Genomic DNA, 21,525 nt, shown 5'->3' on the forward strand with positions numbered 1-21,525 from the left:
AGAAGGAAACCAGAAAAAAAGTTCTATCTCACTTGCCATGTAGCCATAGCTCCATGATGAAAGAAAATGTTTTGGTATAGGGAATAACACAATAAATGAAGGTCATCAGGAAATATGATCAAAATGATCAAGTTCTATCTCACATAATCTTTCCTCAGACTACCCTTCCATCCATTAACATTCCTATATGATGGAACTGCTAAAGTCTAAGGTGATACACAGTGTAAGCAGCAGTCTTCTGTCTCTTCCTCCTGCTTTTGAAAGATACAAGAGTGGAGTCTGGAAGCAACACAGGTAAAGCTCAGCAGCTGAGTCTCCGAAAGGGAAAAAAAAAAGGTATTTTTCTAAAGCTACAACTAATGCTCTCTTTCCCAGTGGGCAGCTAGCAAACCCCAGCTCAGAAGCATCTGTCTCCTACAAAACACTTCATGGAGGAGAATCTGACGGTCAAGTGGCTTACAGCTAAAGTAGAGATTTAGCTAATAGGAGGTGGAATAGTAAATTGGGACTTGTTGTTGGAAGTCAATTTCCATGTTGAACTTCCTTTCCCCCATCTTATGGCAATCCTGAGGAGATACTTACAGCAATCTGAATAGCAGTCATTTTATCAGAGGCAGAGTTCATCAGAGGAATATTTCCCCAGAACGTAAGAAATCAGTCAACAAACAGGAAGGGGGGATGGAAAGGACAGACTGTAAAGCTGTGTCAGTCAGTTCAGCAACACTTGCTGAGTTGCATGGAGATGTTTCCTACTTGGAGACTGAGCACCAGAACAATGATGCCCAGGGAACAGCAAGTCTGCCTTTATCAAAAGCTCTGCTCGTCTGTTGAAAATCGATGCTACCTAAACCTTCTCACTTCAGGTCATGGTCAGTTCTTCTGCATTTGCCGAAACATGACAGGTGAGCCTGTGCTTCCACACTTAGTATGCCTTCAGCAGCAATTGCCAACACCTTCCCACAAGCCCAGCTAAGCAGTCATCTTGTGGGGCTGTAATGGGTTCAAAGCCAGTCCTTGACTTTTTATCCACTACTTTTGGGGGGATCCCAAAACGCTGTGGATACATGGTTATAGATTATTACAGCAACCACAAAAGAGGCAACTTATCTAGGCGAAACAGAAACAAGCCCTAGATTTATGACAAAGTAGAAGTTTGTAACACCAGTGATTTCCCCAGTGGCAGTGAAATTTATCATTCAGCAGATCTGCAAGATTAAGGTACAAAGAGCATTGCAGCCACCTTGGTGTGATATCTCTGACCTCAGCATGGATAGGAAGGTTAATCATAAGATGTCTCCTTTGTGACTGGTTTACACTCACTTGAAGCAGAACACCCTCATCCACGGCTATAGGGAGTGAACAGGGAAAAAGTGGTGGTGACCTACCTGTGCAGAACTCTGAGAGCAAACAAGACAGGTCCATTTCACACACCGGACAACTAAGCGAGTAAAATGGTCATCATCTGGTGGCAGGTATATGAACTGATGAGTACAAACATGGTTACAAAAATGCCACGGCTCACTGGGTAAGGAGAAGAGAGACCGGCAGAAGCACTTGGAAAATGAAAAGCTTCCAAAACTATAACTACACACCTTCCACAAACAGGTGGGAAGAGATATATTGAAAATGAAACATCTTGGAGACAATGAATTTCATCAGACAGTTGCCAACGTCTGGCATTGTCTTCCCTACAGGATTTGCTGCAAAGGATAATGAATTACATCTCAAAAAAGACACTGCATAGCTGTAATTTCTAGAGCAGGCCTTTACTGAAGAGTGGACAGAATTAGCACTGTTGCCAGCAGCTGGGATGATCTGCAGTTATCTGAACTAATCCTGCTCAGCATATTGAACAATCACTTATCTGCATGCTCACTATCTCTGGTATAGAGCCAGACACTGACAGGATGAGTAGAGAGCAGCAACTCAATCATCCTACATTCATGTGGCTCTCACAAAACTGGATAGCAACCTCTTATCCCTTGTTCATGAAAATGCCAATTGGCATCCTACAATACCTTGATGAGGTCACAGACTCAAAAAGGATGCAAAAATCAGCAGTTCTCTCTCTTGCCTCTCTGGACGTACATGAAGGAAAAGACTCTTCCATCAGCAAATAACCATCCTAGGTGAACTCTAGTGCAAGGCAGGGGATTTACTCCCCTGAGATATTATTTGAAATACCAGAAAAAAGGAATATTTCTTGATGGCAATATATGTAGCTATTTCAAAATTGCCATGGTTTTGTTTCTCTCAGATAACCCACAGACAAGGTTAATTTTATTGAAAAATTTAAGTGATATGCCAAGATATCATAATGGTAGTCATTAATTTGAACCCTCTTCACTATTGGCAGCAGCAATGAGGTCTGTGATCAGTAATACATGGCAAACAAAAGAGAGCTGTTCATTACCTCCTATCCACTCCTAAGGTTACACTGGAAGCTCTTCCAGCATGACAGTTTGGTTAAAAAGAAGGAATTGCCTACTCTTTCCTCAAAGAGCACAGAAACCATCCTCGTGAACAGCATTTATTCCAAACTTGATTTGAGTATCTCATTCAATTATACTCACTTGAAGAACAATGTGACCACTCCCAATCTTCCAAATATCCTTTGGAGTAGTTTGTTTCACCTCCAACTTGCAGAGTTGTTCCCAGACTACTCACTGGGACAACACTGAAATTGTGTCCTCTGTACAACAGAATGTCTTCATGATTCTTCCGGTCCACAAAAATCAATCCTGGGAACTGTCCTTTGGAGTCTCAGAATCCCTCCCACATCCCCACAAAACAAATATACCAGCTGCAGAAAAACTCCAGGAGTAACACAAAATCCTCTATACCAGCCTCAATACATAACAGCATGTACAATGAATCATACATTGAGTACATTCAGGGATGTTCTTACTGACTTTTTATGTTGAGGAATTCTCCAGCTGAGCTAGGTAACAATAAGTAGAAGCAAGAGGACATGCTTGATGTAGTCATAAGTTTACAGCCTCATTTTCAATGAGGCACAGTAAGTGAATGAGTGAGTGAAAGTAATGAGGACGAACAAGGATAATGGCAATACATCACAGTGCCATTGATTTGCTATACAGGAGACAGATGACTCGGAAAGGTTCCTCTTTAATTTCTATATAGTAGCCACCCCAAAATAATTGCTTACACTGGCCATCATTAATTTGTTGATTTCTTGAAGGCATTCCAATAGGAACAGTAGATCTTAAAAGAGTGGGTAGCAGTTTTATGGACTTGTTCCTCCACAGCACTCTGCATGCAAAAAGCAATGAGGAACCATCTGTGTAGATAACAGTGATATAATGAACTTTGAAGGCAGGAGCGAAGGGAAGGAGGCATGCATGTGCAACCTAATGAGATGAGATGAGGTGATCAACTCTCTCTGAAGTCAGTGGGAATCTTTCTGATAACTTCAATGAGAGTTCAGTCAAGCCCTAAAGGACAAAAGTAGAGCAGGTCATTAACGCAGGCTGTGAAAGTGCAAACAGGTTTTGAAGTATTTCAGAGATGTTCATATTAAAAAGTATGGCCAATGTAGTAAGTTTCTGAGAAGTGAAGCAGCATCTGTATGCTCTTACTAGAGTATGTTTCCCAGGTACAAAAAAGCGCCCTGATCACAGGCACATTTCTAGATCATTATATCATGGGAGCGGTATAAAACATGTTGCTTTCTCACAGGCTGTAAATGATCAGGGTAAAGAAACACACCCTATACCACTAGAAATTTGGGGTACTCAGATTTCTACTGATCACGCACCATACATCTCCATTCCTACTGGCTATTGAGCTCTATGTGACTAATATATTATAGTAACTTATAAAAGAGGAAAAGAAGTCTCACACAGGTTTGACACCCTCATCTCTCCCAATAAATTTCTATCAGAGGGAAATCTCTATACCCTTCTAATTTTACAGGAAGAGATCAGTTCTCCCTGTACAGCCCATGTGTCAAGGGGATGCGTGGATCCTTCTTTTCCCTTCCATATAATCCTTCTATTCAAGTCTCCATATGTCTTCCCTCACTCTCTTCAATTCCAGTCCAAAATTGTCAGACAATGTAGCATGAAGTGCTAAGGAAATAAATATTTCAGGACATTGCTATGGCAGGATTCCTTTTTTTTAGGTGATAAAAAACCACTGGTATCTAGCACTCACTGTCCTCAGGACAATAACTATTACTGTTATGATCATGTAGGAACTGAGGAGGAAGAAAAAAAAGTAATAAGCAGAATAATGCACTTTTGAGGTCCAGCATATGGTTATCTAATAGAGAGAACAAATACTTTTGATAGATCAATAAGGAAAATTTTAGTTACAGCAAACATTTCTTAGCCCTGGTTCAGACCACGGATCAGAGTCAAAAATTATAGAATTCTAAATTTACTAAATCATACTCATCAGATGCTTTGCTATAAAATAATACATTTCACTTTCATCAATCAATAAATGAATTGCATTCATCAATGATTTGATATGTGTTGCCAAATATAAAATACTTAGCATTTAGTTACATATTTCTACGTAAAAGCTTTACATCATACTGTCTAAATTCTGCAATAATTATAAATCTAGCTTGTTGCTCATCTTTCATTCCTCCTCCCTCCCTTCCCAGCTCTCCTTTTTTTTTTTTTTGTAATTCATTTTAAGTAGTTAAACCTGGGTGCAGAGCAACTAAACAATTATCTAGGATCAATTCCAAAGAAACAGTTGAGGAAAACACAAGTATGCTTTATGAGATTCCACTGGGAGGAAAGTTTATTTTTACCTGATTTGTTAGACACCCATATAATTGCCTCTGATGAGATGTGGCTCGTATTTCCTACTGCAATTGTTAATGGAATCTGCCACAAGTAGCTGCAAGACAAAGGAGGGGGAATCTAAGAACAAAAATACTGAACTGATTCTTCTCACAGCAATCAGGGATCATGTCAAAGAAATCAAAACACAATTTTAGTAGCACTGTAAAGATCTGTGGATTCTAAGAAGTTACTCTGATTTTGAAATGCATTTGCTATTAGCAATAAAACAATGAAAAAGTCATTCATTTAAAAAAACCTCCTAAATTATATTTTACATTTTTCACACACTATCATTATATGAGGACTTTTTTGCAAGGCTTTTCCTAATTTTACAAAATGATTCGCAAAAGAGGAAATAATGATTTCTCATATAAAGAACACTTTTTTATATTTACGTAGAAAAAGACTACCAGTTTAAAAATAACATACTCTTCTAGTAACTTCTGAAAAAGCTACAACTGGCTTTCCTTGCTGCTGGTTTATAAAAACAAAATGAATGGGATGGATCTCCACTTCTTTGCACCATTTATTATCACCTGTGCATATGCAAACTTGACAAAACTTGCTTCATATGGTTTGGTGATATACTGGTGTAATCAGACCCCAAATTCCTTATATGGTATTAAAAATTGTTTCTCATTTGGAGTAAATGTTATAATTTACCTAAAATTTTTATATAACATCTTTTTCTTAATAAGCAGAAATTGACTGTATGAAATCAATTTTTGGGGCAAGGACAGAAAGGATGAATTCCTGCATGTCTTCATGACCTCTATTCCTGAACTCTCAAAAGTACCATTTCACCAGTCAGTGAAAGAGTGGACATTTCCCTGACAGGCCTGCCACATCATTTTGTAAACCAGTCAAGAGGAAGCACTCAGTAATGATACAGGTGGTACCTTTGCTGGTCTTTGAGTAGGTGGTCTAGGGGGAGTATTTATGCAGTTAAGCAATGCAGCATGGCAAGAGAATGGCCTCAACTCAGATATCACTGTATACTTCCCCTTTGATACCAGGTACATAATTTTTGACTGATTGTATTAAAATAGTGTGTGTGGGCCAGTTCTTGATGTCAGCATCAGCTTCTCTCCTGCTAGTACACAGCATTGCAAAACTAGCCCATGGTGCTAAAAAAACAATTGGTTTTGCTCCTTTCCACTTATCCAGAAGCCTGATGCACTGAATTACAAAAATTACAAACACCATCCAGATGTTCCACAGCTGCAGTCAACATGGGCTGGCTTGCAAGGGTGGCATTTGCTGGCCTGACTTGGGAGTCTGGGGAAGAGAGAGAGACCCCTGCTCTGCCTCCACACTTTGCTCCCGGCTCCCCACACATTTGCAAAGAGCCCTCAGCACGCACAGGGATTTGTATTACTTAGAACAGAATCATGTGTGCTGGGAAACACTTGATCATACAGCAGCGATTCAGCAGAGGGGGAGATATTTGGGCAACCATACAGCTGAAAGAGCTATGAATGATAGTAGAAAGGAAACATGGCATTTATTGCCAAGTGGGAGAAGAAAAAGGTTCCGTGTGATTTTAGGTTCTCTGAGTGTTGGTATCATGACTGGGAAAACTCAGATCTACTCCTGCACTGAAGATAAGCTCCACATGAGTACAAGCCCTGGCAGATATTTTTTGGATAATTGAGCTGTGGCATTTGAAGGTGCTTATGGCTTTATCAGTCTGCCCATTCCTTGTGCTGAACATTGACACACTCCATAGCATGGCCAGCAGAAAAGAATGTCCACTAGGTGCACAAGCTTCTGCAGTTCTCTATCTGGGGTCCTCACACAAAATTACCCTCCTTGTAGGCTTAACAAATATTCTGGACTGTGAACTGGAGCAATGAGATGAAAGTGTGTTTTGTGTCCTGCTGCTTCTGCTACAGTGTCAATAATTTCTGGGTTCAACAGGTGAGGGCACTCAGGGAATGCTGCAAAGTGATGCACCAGATTATATTCACTACTCTCTTAACTACCTTATACCTTACTAGACATTCACTAGTGTCTGTCCAAAAAAACTCTTTGGAAATATATCACCTTTAAAAACATATCCAGTTCTAAATACTTGGTTCTCCAGAATGAAAAAGATGCTGGAAAACTGTGATTGAGAAAAACAAGGCAAAATTTGCATAAAGCTTTTACATTATTTGAAAGAACAGGAACACTGGCATATGAAAAAAAATAAAAACTGCATTTGCATGGAATTTTTATGACCTTTCAGCTCCTACTGAAAAAGCTAAACTGCAAAATAAAAGATACTGAGAGCTGCCTATGTAGATGATTTAAGCACATATATACACATTCACAAATATTCATGTATGAACATACACATAGACACCTGTTATTTTCAGAAGGAATTTCATAGAAATGTATTTTGCACATTGAAGTATCTATACAGAGAAGAATTTTATATTACTTGACATTATTTTGCCTCCAATTAAGATAAATCCCACTGAAATAAGGACAGATCCTTCTCTGAAAGGTGATCCAGCTGTCACAAAAGTTACTCCTCCTCAGAAAATATGTGTGGACTTAGTTAGGGAGACTAGTACTGGCAAATTTAACTTTTATCTCCCCAATATGAGAGACCTCCTGATATTCTTGGTGCTCTCCAGAACCTCCAAATCTCACTCTCTTGACTATTAGTTTCCCAGGTGAACCACGGGTTTCCTTTTAATAGGCATCTCCAGAAACATATTTTTCCTACTTTATTGCTGCTGTTCTCTCTGTTTATCTGTTTTCTCATTCCATTTCTCTTCATTCTCAGAGAAACTTCTGCTGCTGTTGCAGAAGCAGCTGTGGCCAGCTTTTTCTATCTATGTGAGAGAGACATATCTGGCTCACTTTTCAAGAAGACAGCTTCCACTCACTGAGTGATCTGTACAGACTTTGTTCTCCAGGTGTGACTGGGAAGAGGCAAACTTTGTTTGCACTTTTCTATCACAGTATTCTGCTTTACAAAGAAAAGAGGAAAAAGGGGGCCTGTTTTCCTCATGCTTTGTCTGTGAGTAGTGTAGACCTATTATTTATATTTTGGGAGCACCACCAGTGTGCTCTCAGTATGTATTTGTCATTAAAAAAGAAAAGGAAAGGTTCCTGGCATTTCAGATTCTGCACACCTCTTAAACTACTTTTTCACGTTAATGAATGTTTTTGCTGAGATGTAAACCCATACATTTTCAAGATTCATCTTCCCAGTAACCATAATGTGCCAAGCTTCATGTAGGCATTAGCTGGCACTGGTGAAATCCCAACCATCATCTTCTGTGACTCAGTTTCTCCGGCATTAATTCAATTGTGCAAGGTGATGTCAACTGAGCTGTCACAGGGTACTTGAGACATCTGCCATGGGCTGTTAGATATGACAGAGCACCTAAGGATGCTTCCACCCTTGTAATGGCAGCACAAGGTAAAGTAAGACACCTTAGAACACCTTGAATGGCACCAGTCATCTGTGCAAGCAACTAAATGGGTCTCTCTCTCCACTTGATGTTGACCTCTCATAATTAAACCTGAGTTTCCCAAGGAAACTTTTCAAAACCAAGCTGCTTGTAAGAAAAAGAAGGCTTCAGCACAGATTTTCAAATACAGTATTTAAAACAGGCGCTGCTGCAACATTTTATAACTACTGTTTTAAATAAGAACTTTCAGTTTACTGATTCAAAAAAATGCAGGGAGAAGTTAAAATGACTGAAACTGAAATGTAAGGTAGTGAAATTACAGAACTGAAATGAATGTTCTAAACTAATTATTCCCCATTTTTTGCTTTGATTTTTGTCCTGATTCAATAGAGGGAAATGTTTTGATATGTTGAAAATTTCTGTGGGATGGGAATCCATTACTTGTTCATCAGTAACACTTACTAATCTTTGTAAAGTATTTTGAGAACATAACAATCTAAGACCTTATATCACTGAGAGATATGATTAAAGCTATTTAACTCAAAGTGAGGCATAAAAATAGTTCAAGAGTAAAAAGCATAAAACAAGAATCCAAGAGTAAAACTGACTGGTTAAAACACCTACCCCCTTTTTTTGCCACTAGAACTTAATAACCAAAATACCAACTCAGTCTCTTCAGTTAAAGATAACAGTCTGGTACGTCCAGAGTGGGTGAAGATGAGAAACAGAGAGCAAGAACTCCTTGGTGTTAGTTTCCTGTTCTCAGCTCTCTCCAGATGGAAATGCTGAAATCTCATGTACACACACATCTTAGGTGAGCAGCACTGAGTCTGAGGAGGGGACGCTTTCCCAGTGTGGCCCTTGCAAACATTGGTGATTCCCTGAATAAGTTAGGATGCTGATAAGCATTTCTTATTAAGGGAATATTTTGCTATGAGCCATCTGCATGAACTTATGTTGTTCGGATTTCAGGGACAAAAGAACACAAAAGCAAAGCAACAAGAAAATCTGACCTTTTGGAAAGCAAGTAAATCTTATAGAACAAAAATTAAAATTTGAAGATTTGTACTTTTCCTTTGGTTGAATACTTGGCTGATCTCCAGAGACATATACAAATAGTGGCTAGTAAAAGATGCATTTAGCTGCATGACTGCAAAAGTTTCTGGCTAATAACCTTAATGCTTATTATAAATTAAAAGGCACACAGAGTTGATAATATGAACTAAGTAAAGGATTGTGTGACATTAGGACATTAAATAAATACAGAAGAAAGACAGCAGAGATCTCTCATTACTTCTTACCAAGACAAGTGCAAAGCAACCTTTCTGTCAGCAAGGTTTGGAAGGTTTGGGCTACTGCTTCATAGTAGCCGGTATGGGGCTATTTTTTGGACTTGTGCTGAAAACAGTGTTGGTAACACAGGGAAATTTTAGCTATTGCTGAGCAGTGCCTACACAGCATCAAGGCCATTTCTGCCTCTCATCCCACCCTACCAGCAAGGAGTCTTGGGGTGCACAAGAAGTTGGGAAGGGGCACAGCTGGGACAACTGACCCTAACGGACCCAAGAAATATTCCACACTATATGATATCATGCTCAGTATGTAAAGCTGGGGGAAGAAGGAGGAAGTGAGGACATTTGGAGTGACCGCATTTGTCTTCCCAAGTAACTGTTATGCAAGATGGAGCCTGGCTTTCCTGGGGATGGCTGAATAACCGCCTACCCATGGAAAGCAGTGAGTAAATTCCCTGTTCTGCTTTGCTTGTGCACGCAGGTTTTGCTTTCTCTATTAAGCAGTCTTTATCTCAAGCCATGAATTTTCTCACTTTCACTCTTCCAGTTCTCTTCCCCCATTCCAATGGGGGAAGTGAGCAAGTGGCTGCATGGGGCTTAGTTGCTGGCTGGGGTTGAACCACAATATCAGTCAAAAGAAAGCCTTTGTTTTCAGTGAATTTTGAATGTTAACATAGTGAAGGTTCAAAGATAATTTATTATTAACAGAAAACCTGAAAGTGTATTCAACTAATGTACAAAATTATGAGCTTTGTTGCAGTGATATCTGGAAGCATTTATTCCTAGGCTGAGATAAGGTGGTCATGGGAAACAAGTGAAAGTTGTTGAACAGCAGAACAGCTTTCAAGCTTCCTACTACAGAAAGAGATTGTACATGAAGCAGAACTCAGCAGGATACAATTTTGTAAGCTACACTTTCTAGAGAGATTGTGTTGGGAAAGATAATTTAAAAGCATCACAGAGATTTTCCCAGGTTATTATATAGTATAGTACACCATTCAGTAAGAAGTAATTCAGGTTTTGGGGAAGCTCATGTGAATATTACAGGAAATCACATACTTTTATTAAGTGTGATTCTACAGATTGTTAGTTCTGTTTAATGGATAAGAAGCTGACAATATATTCATATTGTGAATATCATTCTCACAAGACTGAAGAACACAGAGATTTCATTAGATTTAATACGTGCCAGTAAAGCGATTGTAGGCTTTGCCCAGAGGCATAACACAACAGAATATGATGTTATTCCCTCTCTCATAAGTATTACACCTCCTACACTGAGACAGGGTGTCAAGGGATTCCTTGTACTCTGTCAGCATGGAAGATGGCACATAGGAAGGGGAGATTTCATTAACTTTGTAGCTAAGACAAATACAAGATGAAAAATGGATCAGGAAGAACAACATCAAGTAACTGAGATCCACTAAACACAGCTTGAGGTATTCACTGGTCATCTGCATATGCCCAGTGTGATCTTAATTCCTGTGTTCAGAGTAAGAACAAGAAGTTTAGTACAAACAACAATGAGAAACAGGTGAATAACACTGGTAAGATAACTGATTAAGTTGGATTCCCTACAAGGGGGATGAAAGAGCACACAACAGCAGACTTTTTCATCAAGTTACATATCACAGTTAGCCAACTTGAATTCAGAAAGGACAGTACGTAGTAACTGGAAAAGGCCTGCTGGTGTCTGAATCAGACAGGACTTTCATGAGTCCTGCAGACAGAGAATTTCTGACTGCAGCATTGTATTCAGTGCAGAAACAAAACAGTGGGGCACAGTAAGTGTGACACACAGCACATTAATTGTAGGATGCATATCAAAGGTTTGCTGGACTTAAGCAAAATAAGGAAAGGAAACAGTGCTAACATTAGGATCCTGGGGCTACAATGGTACTGTCCTCACCCAAGACTAACAGATAGGAGTCTTAAGACTAACAGATGGGTCAACAATAAAAAGGTAAGCTAAGGCAAAAAAAAAGGGACAGAGAAGTTAACAACACTGACTACATGACCAATCAGAAAAAGATGGTAAGAAAAAGGTTGTGGAAGTGCTTACTCTAAGATCATTCTGCACTGTGGTGGGCAGAGAAGTTTCTTGCCCCTTTACAAAACTTTGGTGGACTTTGATGGGGTCTGTGAATTAAGGACAGTGTTCCAGTATAATCTTTAAGAAGCTGTATCTGCCTGTAATATAGACTGTAATTTTTTTCATCCAGGGGTCCAGACATAATTAACTTAGTGTGCAATGTAATACGCAGTATTGTGTAAGCAGATAACAAAATTCCAAATGAGGAACATGTTACTTAAAAATTAGCAGTCTTCATGTTACCTTCTATACCAAATACTGTCAAAACCTAACTGAGCTTTTTGCATCAGTTCTGCTCTTCTTTCTCACTAATGCCTCACCTATGGAGGAATTCAATTTTTTAGTCAGACCAATCTACCAACCAAAACAACCCAATGGGGTCAGATCTTGATAGGTGCTGCCAGGCAGAGAATGGCTTCACCATCTGATAGATCTGAATGGGCTCCACATCTGAGGTGTCAGTTTTTTAAGAGTACTTCAAGTTTTTAATAGAAGTGAACTTAACAGATGTCTCATGGATGAACAGAAATCAATTTACAGAGCAGTCTTGCCTCTTAACTACTTGGAGATTTTCAAAGGCTCTGATTGGATGCACAGTTGAATACAGCTAATATACATTTCAGAGGGAAGCAAAACTCTGGGTTTTGAGAGGTATTTGGAATTGTGAGACTATTATATTTTAAATACAAATTATACTTAGCTGCACACATGGATGAAACTATGGATAATCTTTATAGTTTGGAGAAATATTTAACATTGCATAAGAATGACTAGGAAACATATTTTAGTCTTGAGAGTGAGTTCTGCCTCAATATAGCTGCTAATGTTATGTATTTGTCTATTATGTATGCTTTCATTTAGAAACCCATATTAAAAAAGGCAATCATATTGGTATACTCTAAATGAAGGGCTGATAGCTGCTTCTAAGAACAACGTCTATGATCCTTTAGGTTTTCTCCTGTGTAAGAATATAAATACAAAGATACAGAGGGAAAAGTATTTTCAATGTCAGCATGGTGAAATATATTTTAGAGGCATGTATTTCAATACAATCATTGACACTACAATTCCTTTGTGGTCATAACAGTGATTAACATGGTTAACAGCAATGTATTAAAGATGCAGATTTTTTGGTTTTCCTTTACTCTGACATAGTCCTAATTCCTTCTTTACAAGAATCTTTGGAATAATTTTTGACAATAAGCAAATCCTATAGCTGACAAAAGGAAAAAAGGGGAAAAATTACATTCTCCAATCCAAGAGTCTTATGCCAAATATAATGCCTTTACCAATGTAATGACAACACAAATTCCTAAACTTAAGAAAAGGATTCAGCGCTGTAACAGCAGTCCTAGCATGAAAGAGCTCAGGTGTGGCTCTGCACTGTGAGTCTGCCTCAAGATGACAGCTTACATACACAGTCTGTTAGAAAACAGCTGTATGTCTTTGGCATCCTATCTAACTTTGGTCTGGCTGCCTTTTTAATGGTAGACACAAAGTAATTTAAATGAGTAAATTTAAATTAAATTACCCATTTTGAAAAGAAAAAAATGCATTGTCTGATAATATAATATAATTATAATTATCTGATTACCAAACCTTCTATAAAGTTCTGTGTAATATTAGCTTAATATTTCCTCCAAAAATAAATTATAAAGGAGGTGGTTATAAATATCATGATGCTTTCTAAAATTGACTCATTTCAGTGCCAGTGCTAGCTGCGTACCTTACTAAATCTAGAAAAATGTTGTGGGCAAAGAACAAATACTACAAATTCTTTGTCAGTACATGCTGTCTCCTTCCTGCCTAACACTACCTTTTTTACAGCAAAACACAAACCACTTCATTTTTTTTTCGAAATTGACAAGCAACCTTCCGTGCTGAATCAGAGATGGATACAAAGAAGCTGGTTTTAAGCAGTTTTAACTGTCTATACCAACAGCTGCCTCTTTACTCTGCAGTAACAGCTCTTAACCTCTCCAGCATCCTCTGTTCCATCTTGCACCAGTGCAAAACATCCTTGCAGAATTGCACACGTGGTGCTGATCATGCAAACCCCATCTCTGTGTTGTCCTTCACCCATGAGCATAGCCCCTTGACTAGACTGCAGGTGTGAGATTTCTCTGAATGGAACAGAAGGATGCGTTATCGGCTGAGAAGGGACTGCCCTAGCAGGAATAAGAGTAGCATTTTAGCTATGCTTACAATCCTCCAATATGTTCTCAGAGACTTTGTACTAACCATTTTTCAGCATGTTCCAACGTTCAGTTCTGATTTTTCCTCTGAATAATGTAGTTTTAAGCAAAATCAAAACACAATTCCTATGATTGTTTCTCTTTCCTCAGTAAACTTCCCTAAGAGTGCCCCACCAAAGTATCTCCTCCATAAAATCTAAAATTCTACTATTGAGTTTGAAGGCTCACACAAAGACACAAGGAAAAGAAACCCATTATCAGCAACTTAAAAAAGCAGAAGGAAGAAAACATAAAAAACAGAGCATGTTAGAAGCTTTATCCTCTGATCAACAATGGGGAACTCACATCTCTGACTTCTAAAAGGCCATTTATCCACCCTCATCCCTCCTATAAAACTTGGCTCTACCAAATGCTGCCTGGACTTTCCCCAATCTGATCATTACCTCACTAAAGCCCCCACCTTAAACATCATTTCCCTCGTACTCCATATTTGCCTCTTCCAGCTATACAACTTTAATGCTCCAAATTCCAGCTCATGTCTGCATCCTGCCATGCAGCATTCCCTCTCTTACCCCCTGCTTGTTAAGCAGCTCCCCACCAGCACTGCTGCCCTTATTCTCCTCTTCATCTCCCCACTTCACTCTACATTATAACATAGTTCTGCCCTCAAGTACATGCTTCTTCTCTCAGCATGGAATTGATTTAATTACTGTGAGTTAATTAACTAGTTTGGGTATCTAGGAATTCCTGAGAGTTAGTATTAGCAAATAAGATGAGAAAAGTGACACATTTTGGAGTGATAATAAAATGCAGTAGCAGCTTTTCCCTGTCAGCCTAGCTTCCGTCAGGATACCAGTGCTGCCACTGCACAGGAAGGAATGACACAATACACCAATTTTGTCTTCTTTAGCATTCTGCAAATTCTAACACTAAAAGTTGCCCACATACTACATGCCAGAGCATCCTGGAAGTTTCCCAGTGAGAGAAGTTTCTTGCAAATAGAAGCTGTGAAATAGTTTTGGAAATAAAGCGCTAAATTAGAATTGGCATTTCTGAGATCTTTGCAAGCAGCAAAATCATAATCTTGCTGGAGACACCAGCACAGATATGTACAGGAACAGATTTTAAAAGCACTTCCTATTCTGATTTAAAAAAATATGCAACAATCAGAAAAGCCTCTAGAAAATGAAAAGGCAACACAAAAAATAGTACTTTCTAGTGGTTTTTACATTAAAAAAATCATATTTCAACAAGCAGAGCACAGTACAAGGGCTGGGCTGGCAAACACCAGCACCCAAGAGCAAAGGCACTCTTCTGGCACGTGCTGAGGCAGGCAGGCTTCCTCCAGGTCACTCACAGAGGCAGCCCTTGTGCCCACTCCTTTGAAGGAGTAGCACTCTGCACAGCACTGTCCTCTCTCAGGCTGCTGGGGTTAAGGACTGTCCCAATACCCATCAAAGGACAAGATCAATTGGTGTCACAGACCTGGCCTCTGCTCCAGTGCACATGTAAAGAGAAGGAGAGCCCCACGCTTTTCTTCTGCAAGAAAAAGTATTTTCAAGTCCCTGCTTGACTAGCTAAAAAAAATGGTTAAATCAGTATCTGGCAGTGTTCACACACAGTTCTGTGATCCACTAAGGACTCTTGATTTTTTCATCTGATTTCTGTTAATTCCATTTCCCCTGTGTCTAATACACCATACCTTCCTTTCCTGGAGCCTGTTCCCTTCATCATTATTACAGCAGCTGATATAGAGGCACTGAGGTCAATCCAAATGAACTAGGGTACCACATCTACTCCCTAGGTAGCAACACAAAAGTTGTTTCTGGTACAAATGCTGACACAAGCATGATGTTTCAGGTATAGCAAAGATGAAAGAAAACACTTAGAGGACATGAGAAAATGGAAGATTAGAGGATACTTCCCAGAGACAGGGAGGTAAATGAGCACTTCTTTTTCTATTTATATTTTGTTAGCCCTCTTTCCTCAGTTTATGGAATAATATTTGTCCATATTATGGTCCTTTTTTATTACATAATTAATACTACATATGCTACATTAATCCACAATTGCTCTAAGAACATCTCATAGATACTAATCAGCATTCCCCTTGTGCTCCTAACATTTTGTTTTGTATTTAACCAGCTCCTTAGCTGATAAGTGGACAGAGTAAGTTCCCCATCACTGCTCAAGTGACAACATCCTACAACTGAATAAGAATACACATGGTGATATCCAAACACAGCTATGCTTTTACTATGCAAATAATTATCAGTAAAGGGGACAAGCACAGCCCTTTTTCTGCAAAGCCTGAATAAATAAATGAACTTTGTGTAGGAATTCAGAAGAGACCTGAATGGAAATAAATTCTGAAGTTAATCATTCATCTTGAAGTGGAGTGGCTGCTGAGCAGCTCTGCCATCCATTGTAAAGTCTTTCAGTTGTCATAATTACTACACAGTGTTAGGCCCATGAGCCTGTACAGCTCTAGTTTTGATGGTCATGTTCCTGGCTTGCACCATTAGACTGAATTTTCCCTGGTTCCAGTATATGGAGAAAGGCACAGAGGATTACTACATCACAGCACACATGAATATCCTGTTCATATCCCAATTTGTACATCTTCCTTTTTTCTCTTTCCTCACAGCTAGCTGTGTTCAACACCCAGCAAGACACTTCCCTTTAGGATATTATCATGAACAGGCAAAGATTAGCTATGGAAACTGCATGCATGATAAGAAGACTGTATAAATGAATATTATCCCAGCAACATTAACTTAATTATTTTGATAACATTAGAAAGGTTATTTCTCCACTTTTGAAGATACAAACTCTATATATTTTTAAAAGGCAAAACATACCCACAAGCAGAAAGCTTTAGTCTGCTCTTCAATTGAGTATATAAAAGGTTTATGGATTTCATCAAAACTGGTTAGTTTATTGCCTAGACCACAGATTATTTTTCATAAAATTTCTTGTCATATCTGTGAGCCATTCTTGTAATGATGGATGAGACTAGTGCCTCAAAATCATCATTTTCTGTCAGCAGGGAAACCCAGTGAACCCTGTCAGATGTAATATCACCTTCTCCCCTGTAGCCTTATAATGTAAGAGCATAATCCATTCTCACAGAGGTATACAGGAGTCCAGGACCAAACCTACACTTAAATAAAGAATTTTTATATGGGGGTAGAATATGAATTATACAGTTATTATAGAAGTTTTAAAGTTTTGCTTGGATAAGTTGAAATTTCTACTGAAGCATTGTACCAACCATACGCTTTGACATTCAAATCAAGGCTGGTGATTTTGGCCATTCTAAGGAATGACATTTCTAGAAACAGTGTCTGTCACTGTTAGTTTTATTTTCTCATAAAATGAGAACTATGGATGTGACCATGTAAGTGTCAAGCAAAATCTGTGTTCAGTTTGCAAAGAAGTGAAATTGTATACCTTCTATAATTTCAGGTCAAATATTAGAGTTTAGCATGCCCTACAGTCAATTCTATGTACAGAGTTAAATCACAGTTTATATATGTATGGCTGTTGAAACACTTTTTTTTGCAGGTATAAAGACATGGAGCCCAAATATACATGAGATTGGAAAATCAACCATATGTAATCATTCTCTTCTGTAGAAGAATTAAAGATACTTACAATAATAGACTAGGCATCAACCACTGCCAAAGGTATCAACAACTTTTACTTTTACCATTTATCACTTAAAAAATCTGCTTGCCGTTTCTGTATTCCTCTATATGGTTTCAGAGAGAAAAATTACATATGCAGCTTCACTTCCATTTTTAACAGTTAATTGCTGCATAAATACACAGCATAAAGAAAAGCACAGACATTTTATAAAACTAGAATGGTTCTGAAATACTTGGTTGACTATTTACATTTCTTATGCAGTAGATACATCTGAAAGACCTACTCCAAAGTGACTCTTTCTACAGTAAGGCAAAGTTAAATTTGCCTAGAGAGCATCTGAACCAGAAATTTAAACTCCTCATCATTTTGAAGGCAATAGAATTGACATTTATTGCTGTGCCATACCAAACTACAGCCCCACCTCTGGATAACTAAAGACTATATGGCAGATGGATGCTTTAAGAGCCTTCCCTGGAGCCTTCCAGTGCAAACCGTATTGTCTGTTTAAATGATAAACTCCTGGAAAAGCCTGGACCTGTACATTTTTCTGTGTTTTGTGCAGCTCTACTCTTTATGGTGTTTAAAATGATCATCAAAATTTATCCACAGTTAAACTACCCTAAGGAAGCCAATGTTGCCTGCCCTGCAAGACCATGACCTCAAATGTGGCATAAACAATATTTGCTCCCCATTATTTATAATGCCTACTATGGCTCCCCAGGAAGCCACGTGTATAACACCTAAATTCATAGGTCATTCAGGGGAAATAAGTACCAACTTTATTGGACTGTGAATGAGGCCACTGATACGTAACACCTCCAAAGACTGCATGTTGATGAGATATATAGATATATAGATATACAGATAGATAGATATATCTCATCATCAAACATCAGCAAACCCACTAGTGCTTAATGTCCCTCAATGTGCTCTTTCCATTCCAGTTATCACTCCTCTTGGTGTACCTGTAGAAAAGCTGTATCATGTCATACAAAGCTCAGCTCTTTCGATGTTAAAAACCAAGGTAGAGTAATGCATCATGAATTATCAAATGGCCACACAGTAATGTGATTTTCCCTGTCTACTGCTTTCACAGTAACTGAAGCAATAGTGACTTCTCCAGTGGGGGGAAAAAAACATATCACACAAAAAAACCCCTGAAAAATATCTAGGTCATTGCTGGCTAAAAGATTAAGTTTATTTTCAGTATGTCAGTCTTGCTTTTTACTTAATATGTCGATATGAAAGGACATTAACGACACAGAGCCATTGCACATATCTAGCCACATGTTCCTGTGGACAGTGCATGAACAAATTGCATGGTCAGTTTTATAACACTCCAGGCACCGATTTATAACTAAGTCATAAGACTTTATTGTAAGTTGATGGATGTTTTTTGAAAGGTGAATGGCATAGGTAAGTTTCACCTTTTGCTAAATGTATATGGTTCCTGTTCTTTTGTATGTCATATTATGTCATACATAATATGACTTTCAAATAACTTCAACTGGGAAGCGGCAAATTAACTTTGTCTTCTAACTGGCTGGAGTAAACAATTCATCTGTAGAGCTTTCCTTGGGCAAAGGCCTTCTCATTTGTGGTTAAAAGGACATGGAAGCAAAGAAAAAAAAACAAATCCAAAGAAGGAAAAGAAGGGCAAAGAGACTTGCCAAAGGAGATACACATATGTGCTGTACTGCCTGTTAGGACACTAAATTCCTGGCAGGGCTCATGTTGGTATCTTTCTTCGTGCTTTCCATAGCACTAAATCTTATTTCCAATATTTAGAAATGATAATTGTGATAAAATCTGTGGACAAAATCTCCTAAGAAACCCAGCAGAACTGGCCCTGCTGGTGTAGAATAATACTGTTCCACATATCACAAGATACAGTTTAAATTATGAATTAATGTCATGTATGAAAATAAAACTAAATCTAATTCTCACTTGTACTGAGTTAGCATGGCAAGGTTTTGGTAGCAGGAGTGTTACCGGGGTGGCTTCTGTGAGAAGCTGCCAGAAGCTTCCCCCATGTTCAACAGAGCCAGTGCCAGCCAGCTCCAAGATCAACCCAGTGCTGGCCAAGGTCAAGCACATAAGTGACAGTGGTAGTGCTTCTGGGGTAACATGGGGAAAATACTGCTGGGAAAGAGCAGTTGAAGAAAAGAGAATATGTGAGAGGAACAGCCCTGCAGACATTGAGGTCAGTGGAGAAGGAGTGGGAGGAGGTGCTCCAAGTGCCAGAGCAGAGGTTCCCCTGCAGTCCATGGTGCAGACCATGGTGAGACATGCAACCCATGGAGGTCCACAGTGGAGCAGAGATCCACCTGCATCCTGTAGGGGACCCCACCCCTGGAGCAGGTGGGTGCCCAAAGGAGATTGTGATCTCATGGGAAGCTCAGGATGGAGTAGGCTCCTGGCAGGACCTGTGGCCCCCCTGGAGAAAGGACTCCACACTGGATCAGGTTTGCTGACAGGACTTGTGACTCCACAGGGGATCCATGCTGCAGTAGTGTGATCCTGAAGGACTGCATCCTGTGAGAGGAATCCATGCTGGATCAGTTTGTGAAGAACTGCAGCTCAAGGGAATGCTTCATACTGGAGAAGTTCATGGAGGACTGTCTCCCATGAGAGGGACCCCATGCTGAAGCAGGGGAAGAGTGTCACAAGCCCTCCACTTGAGGAGGAAGGAGCAGCAGAGACAATGAGTGATGAACTGACTGCAGGCCCCATTCCCATTACCCTGAACTTCTGGGGTAAGGAGGTAGAGAAAATCAGAAGTGAAGTTAAGCCTGGAAAGAGGAAGAGTTGAGGGGAAGGTATTTTAAGATTTCATTGTATTTATACGGTACCCTTCTCTGATTTGATTGGCAATAATTTTACTTTTTTTTCCCCCAAGTCAAGTCTGTTTTGCCTGTAACAATAACTGGTGAGTGATCTCTCCCTGTGCTTATCTCGATCCACGAGTCTTTCTCAGCTCAGCTGAGAAGGGGAGTGATAGAGCGGCTTTGGTGGGCACTTGGCATCCGGCCAGGTCAAACCATCACATCACTCCTGATATCATTTACACACCCAGTAGTCTTTACACATGAAATACAGCAGAAGTTATTTCAATCAATACTGAATACCTAGAAAATCTATTTAAGAAAGTCTCTGCAATACTTAAAAGGCTTAACATATCTGTTTTAGTCAATCAAAAAACTAATAATCTTTGTTCTTCTGAGTAGTAAAATTCACTCACATTACATTACGCATATATACACTTGGACAAAAAAAATTCTCAGGTGAATAAGGGAGAATCTCTCTCCTGCTGCACTGAACAGTGAGTCATGAACACTTCCAACACTCCACCTTCAGTTGTTTTATCTCTTTTTCAAAAAGGAAATCATTTCAGCCCAGAACTTAAACAGATGTTTAATACCCTCTTAGTTTGCTCCAATACAGCCAGAAAAACAACTGTTTTTTCTGTGTCATGTTTGAGTTCCATAATATTCGTGTTCTAAAAAAGGATAATGAACTTCTAAACACTTTCCAATAAATGTAACTATAATTTTAGGCCTTCCTCAACAGGAATGTTCTACAAGCTCCAGACACGTCAACCAAAATTTCATATTAAATTTTAATAATTTAAATCTACTGGACGAACAGAGTATTTCAGGTTGACAGTGTGTCCTCTTTCCCACCAACATGAACAGGTCAACACAGAAACTTCAAAGGCTATCTTGCAATTCTCTATCATAAGCTCTATATTCTCGGCCTTAAAATACGATGCCAAAACTGCTTTAAACAATGAGGATTCTCCAGGATCAGCCAGGAATGTCAGCTTGTCTCTGGAATGAAGGAAGTGTGTGGAGTCAGCTGGGAGCAGGAAAAAACCAATATAAGTGGAAAAAGGGTAGAGGCAGAGATGCCGATTTCAGCCAATGTTACAGTTCCCATAGGACCAGTTCAACTGGCTTCAAAAATGAAACCCCCTGCCTTGCACAGAGGTCCAGTTCAGCTCCTGACTGTTTCCCAAGTCAAGCAAAGTATGTATCTGACACGCATTTACATCTGCCTAATCAA

At 39.1% G+C, this 21,525-nt stretch overlaps 1 protein-coding gene across 1 annotated transcript in view; it reads right to left on the reverse strand.

The window, feature by feature from the left end:
* The window catches only part of TRHDE (thyrotropin releasing hormone degrading enzyme), a 202,912-nt gene that overhangs the window by 44,503 nt on the left and 136,884 nt on the right, over positions 1-21,525 (reverse strand). The window contains exon 10 of the mRNA XM_017832814.1: positions 4,787-4,875. Coding sequence (XP_017688303.1) covers positions 4,787-4,875 — 89 coding nt within the window. The remainder of the gene's footprint in view (positions 1-4,786; positions 4,876-21,525) is intronic.

Source organism: Lepidothrix coronata, unplaced genomic scaffold (genome assembly GCF_001604755.1).
Source record: "Lepidothrix coronata isolate B3197 unplaced genomic scaffold, Lepidothrix_coronata-1.0 Scaffold206, whole genome shotgun sequence".
Lineage (NCBI taxonomy): Eukaryota > Metazoa > Chordata > Aves > Passeriformes > Pipridae > Lepidothrix > Lepidothrix coronata.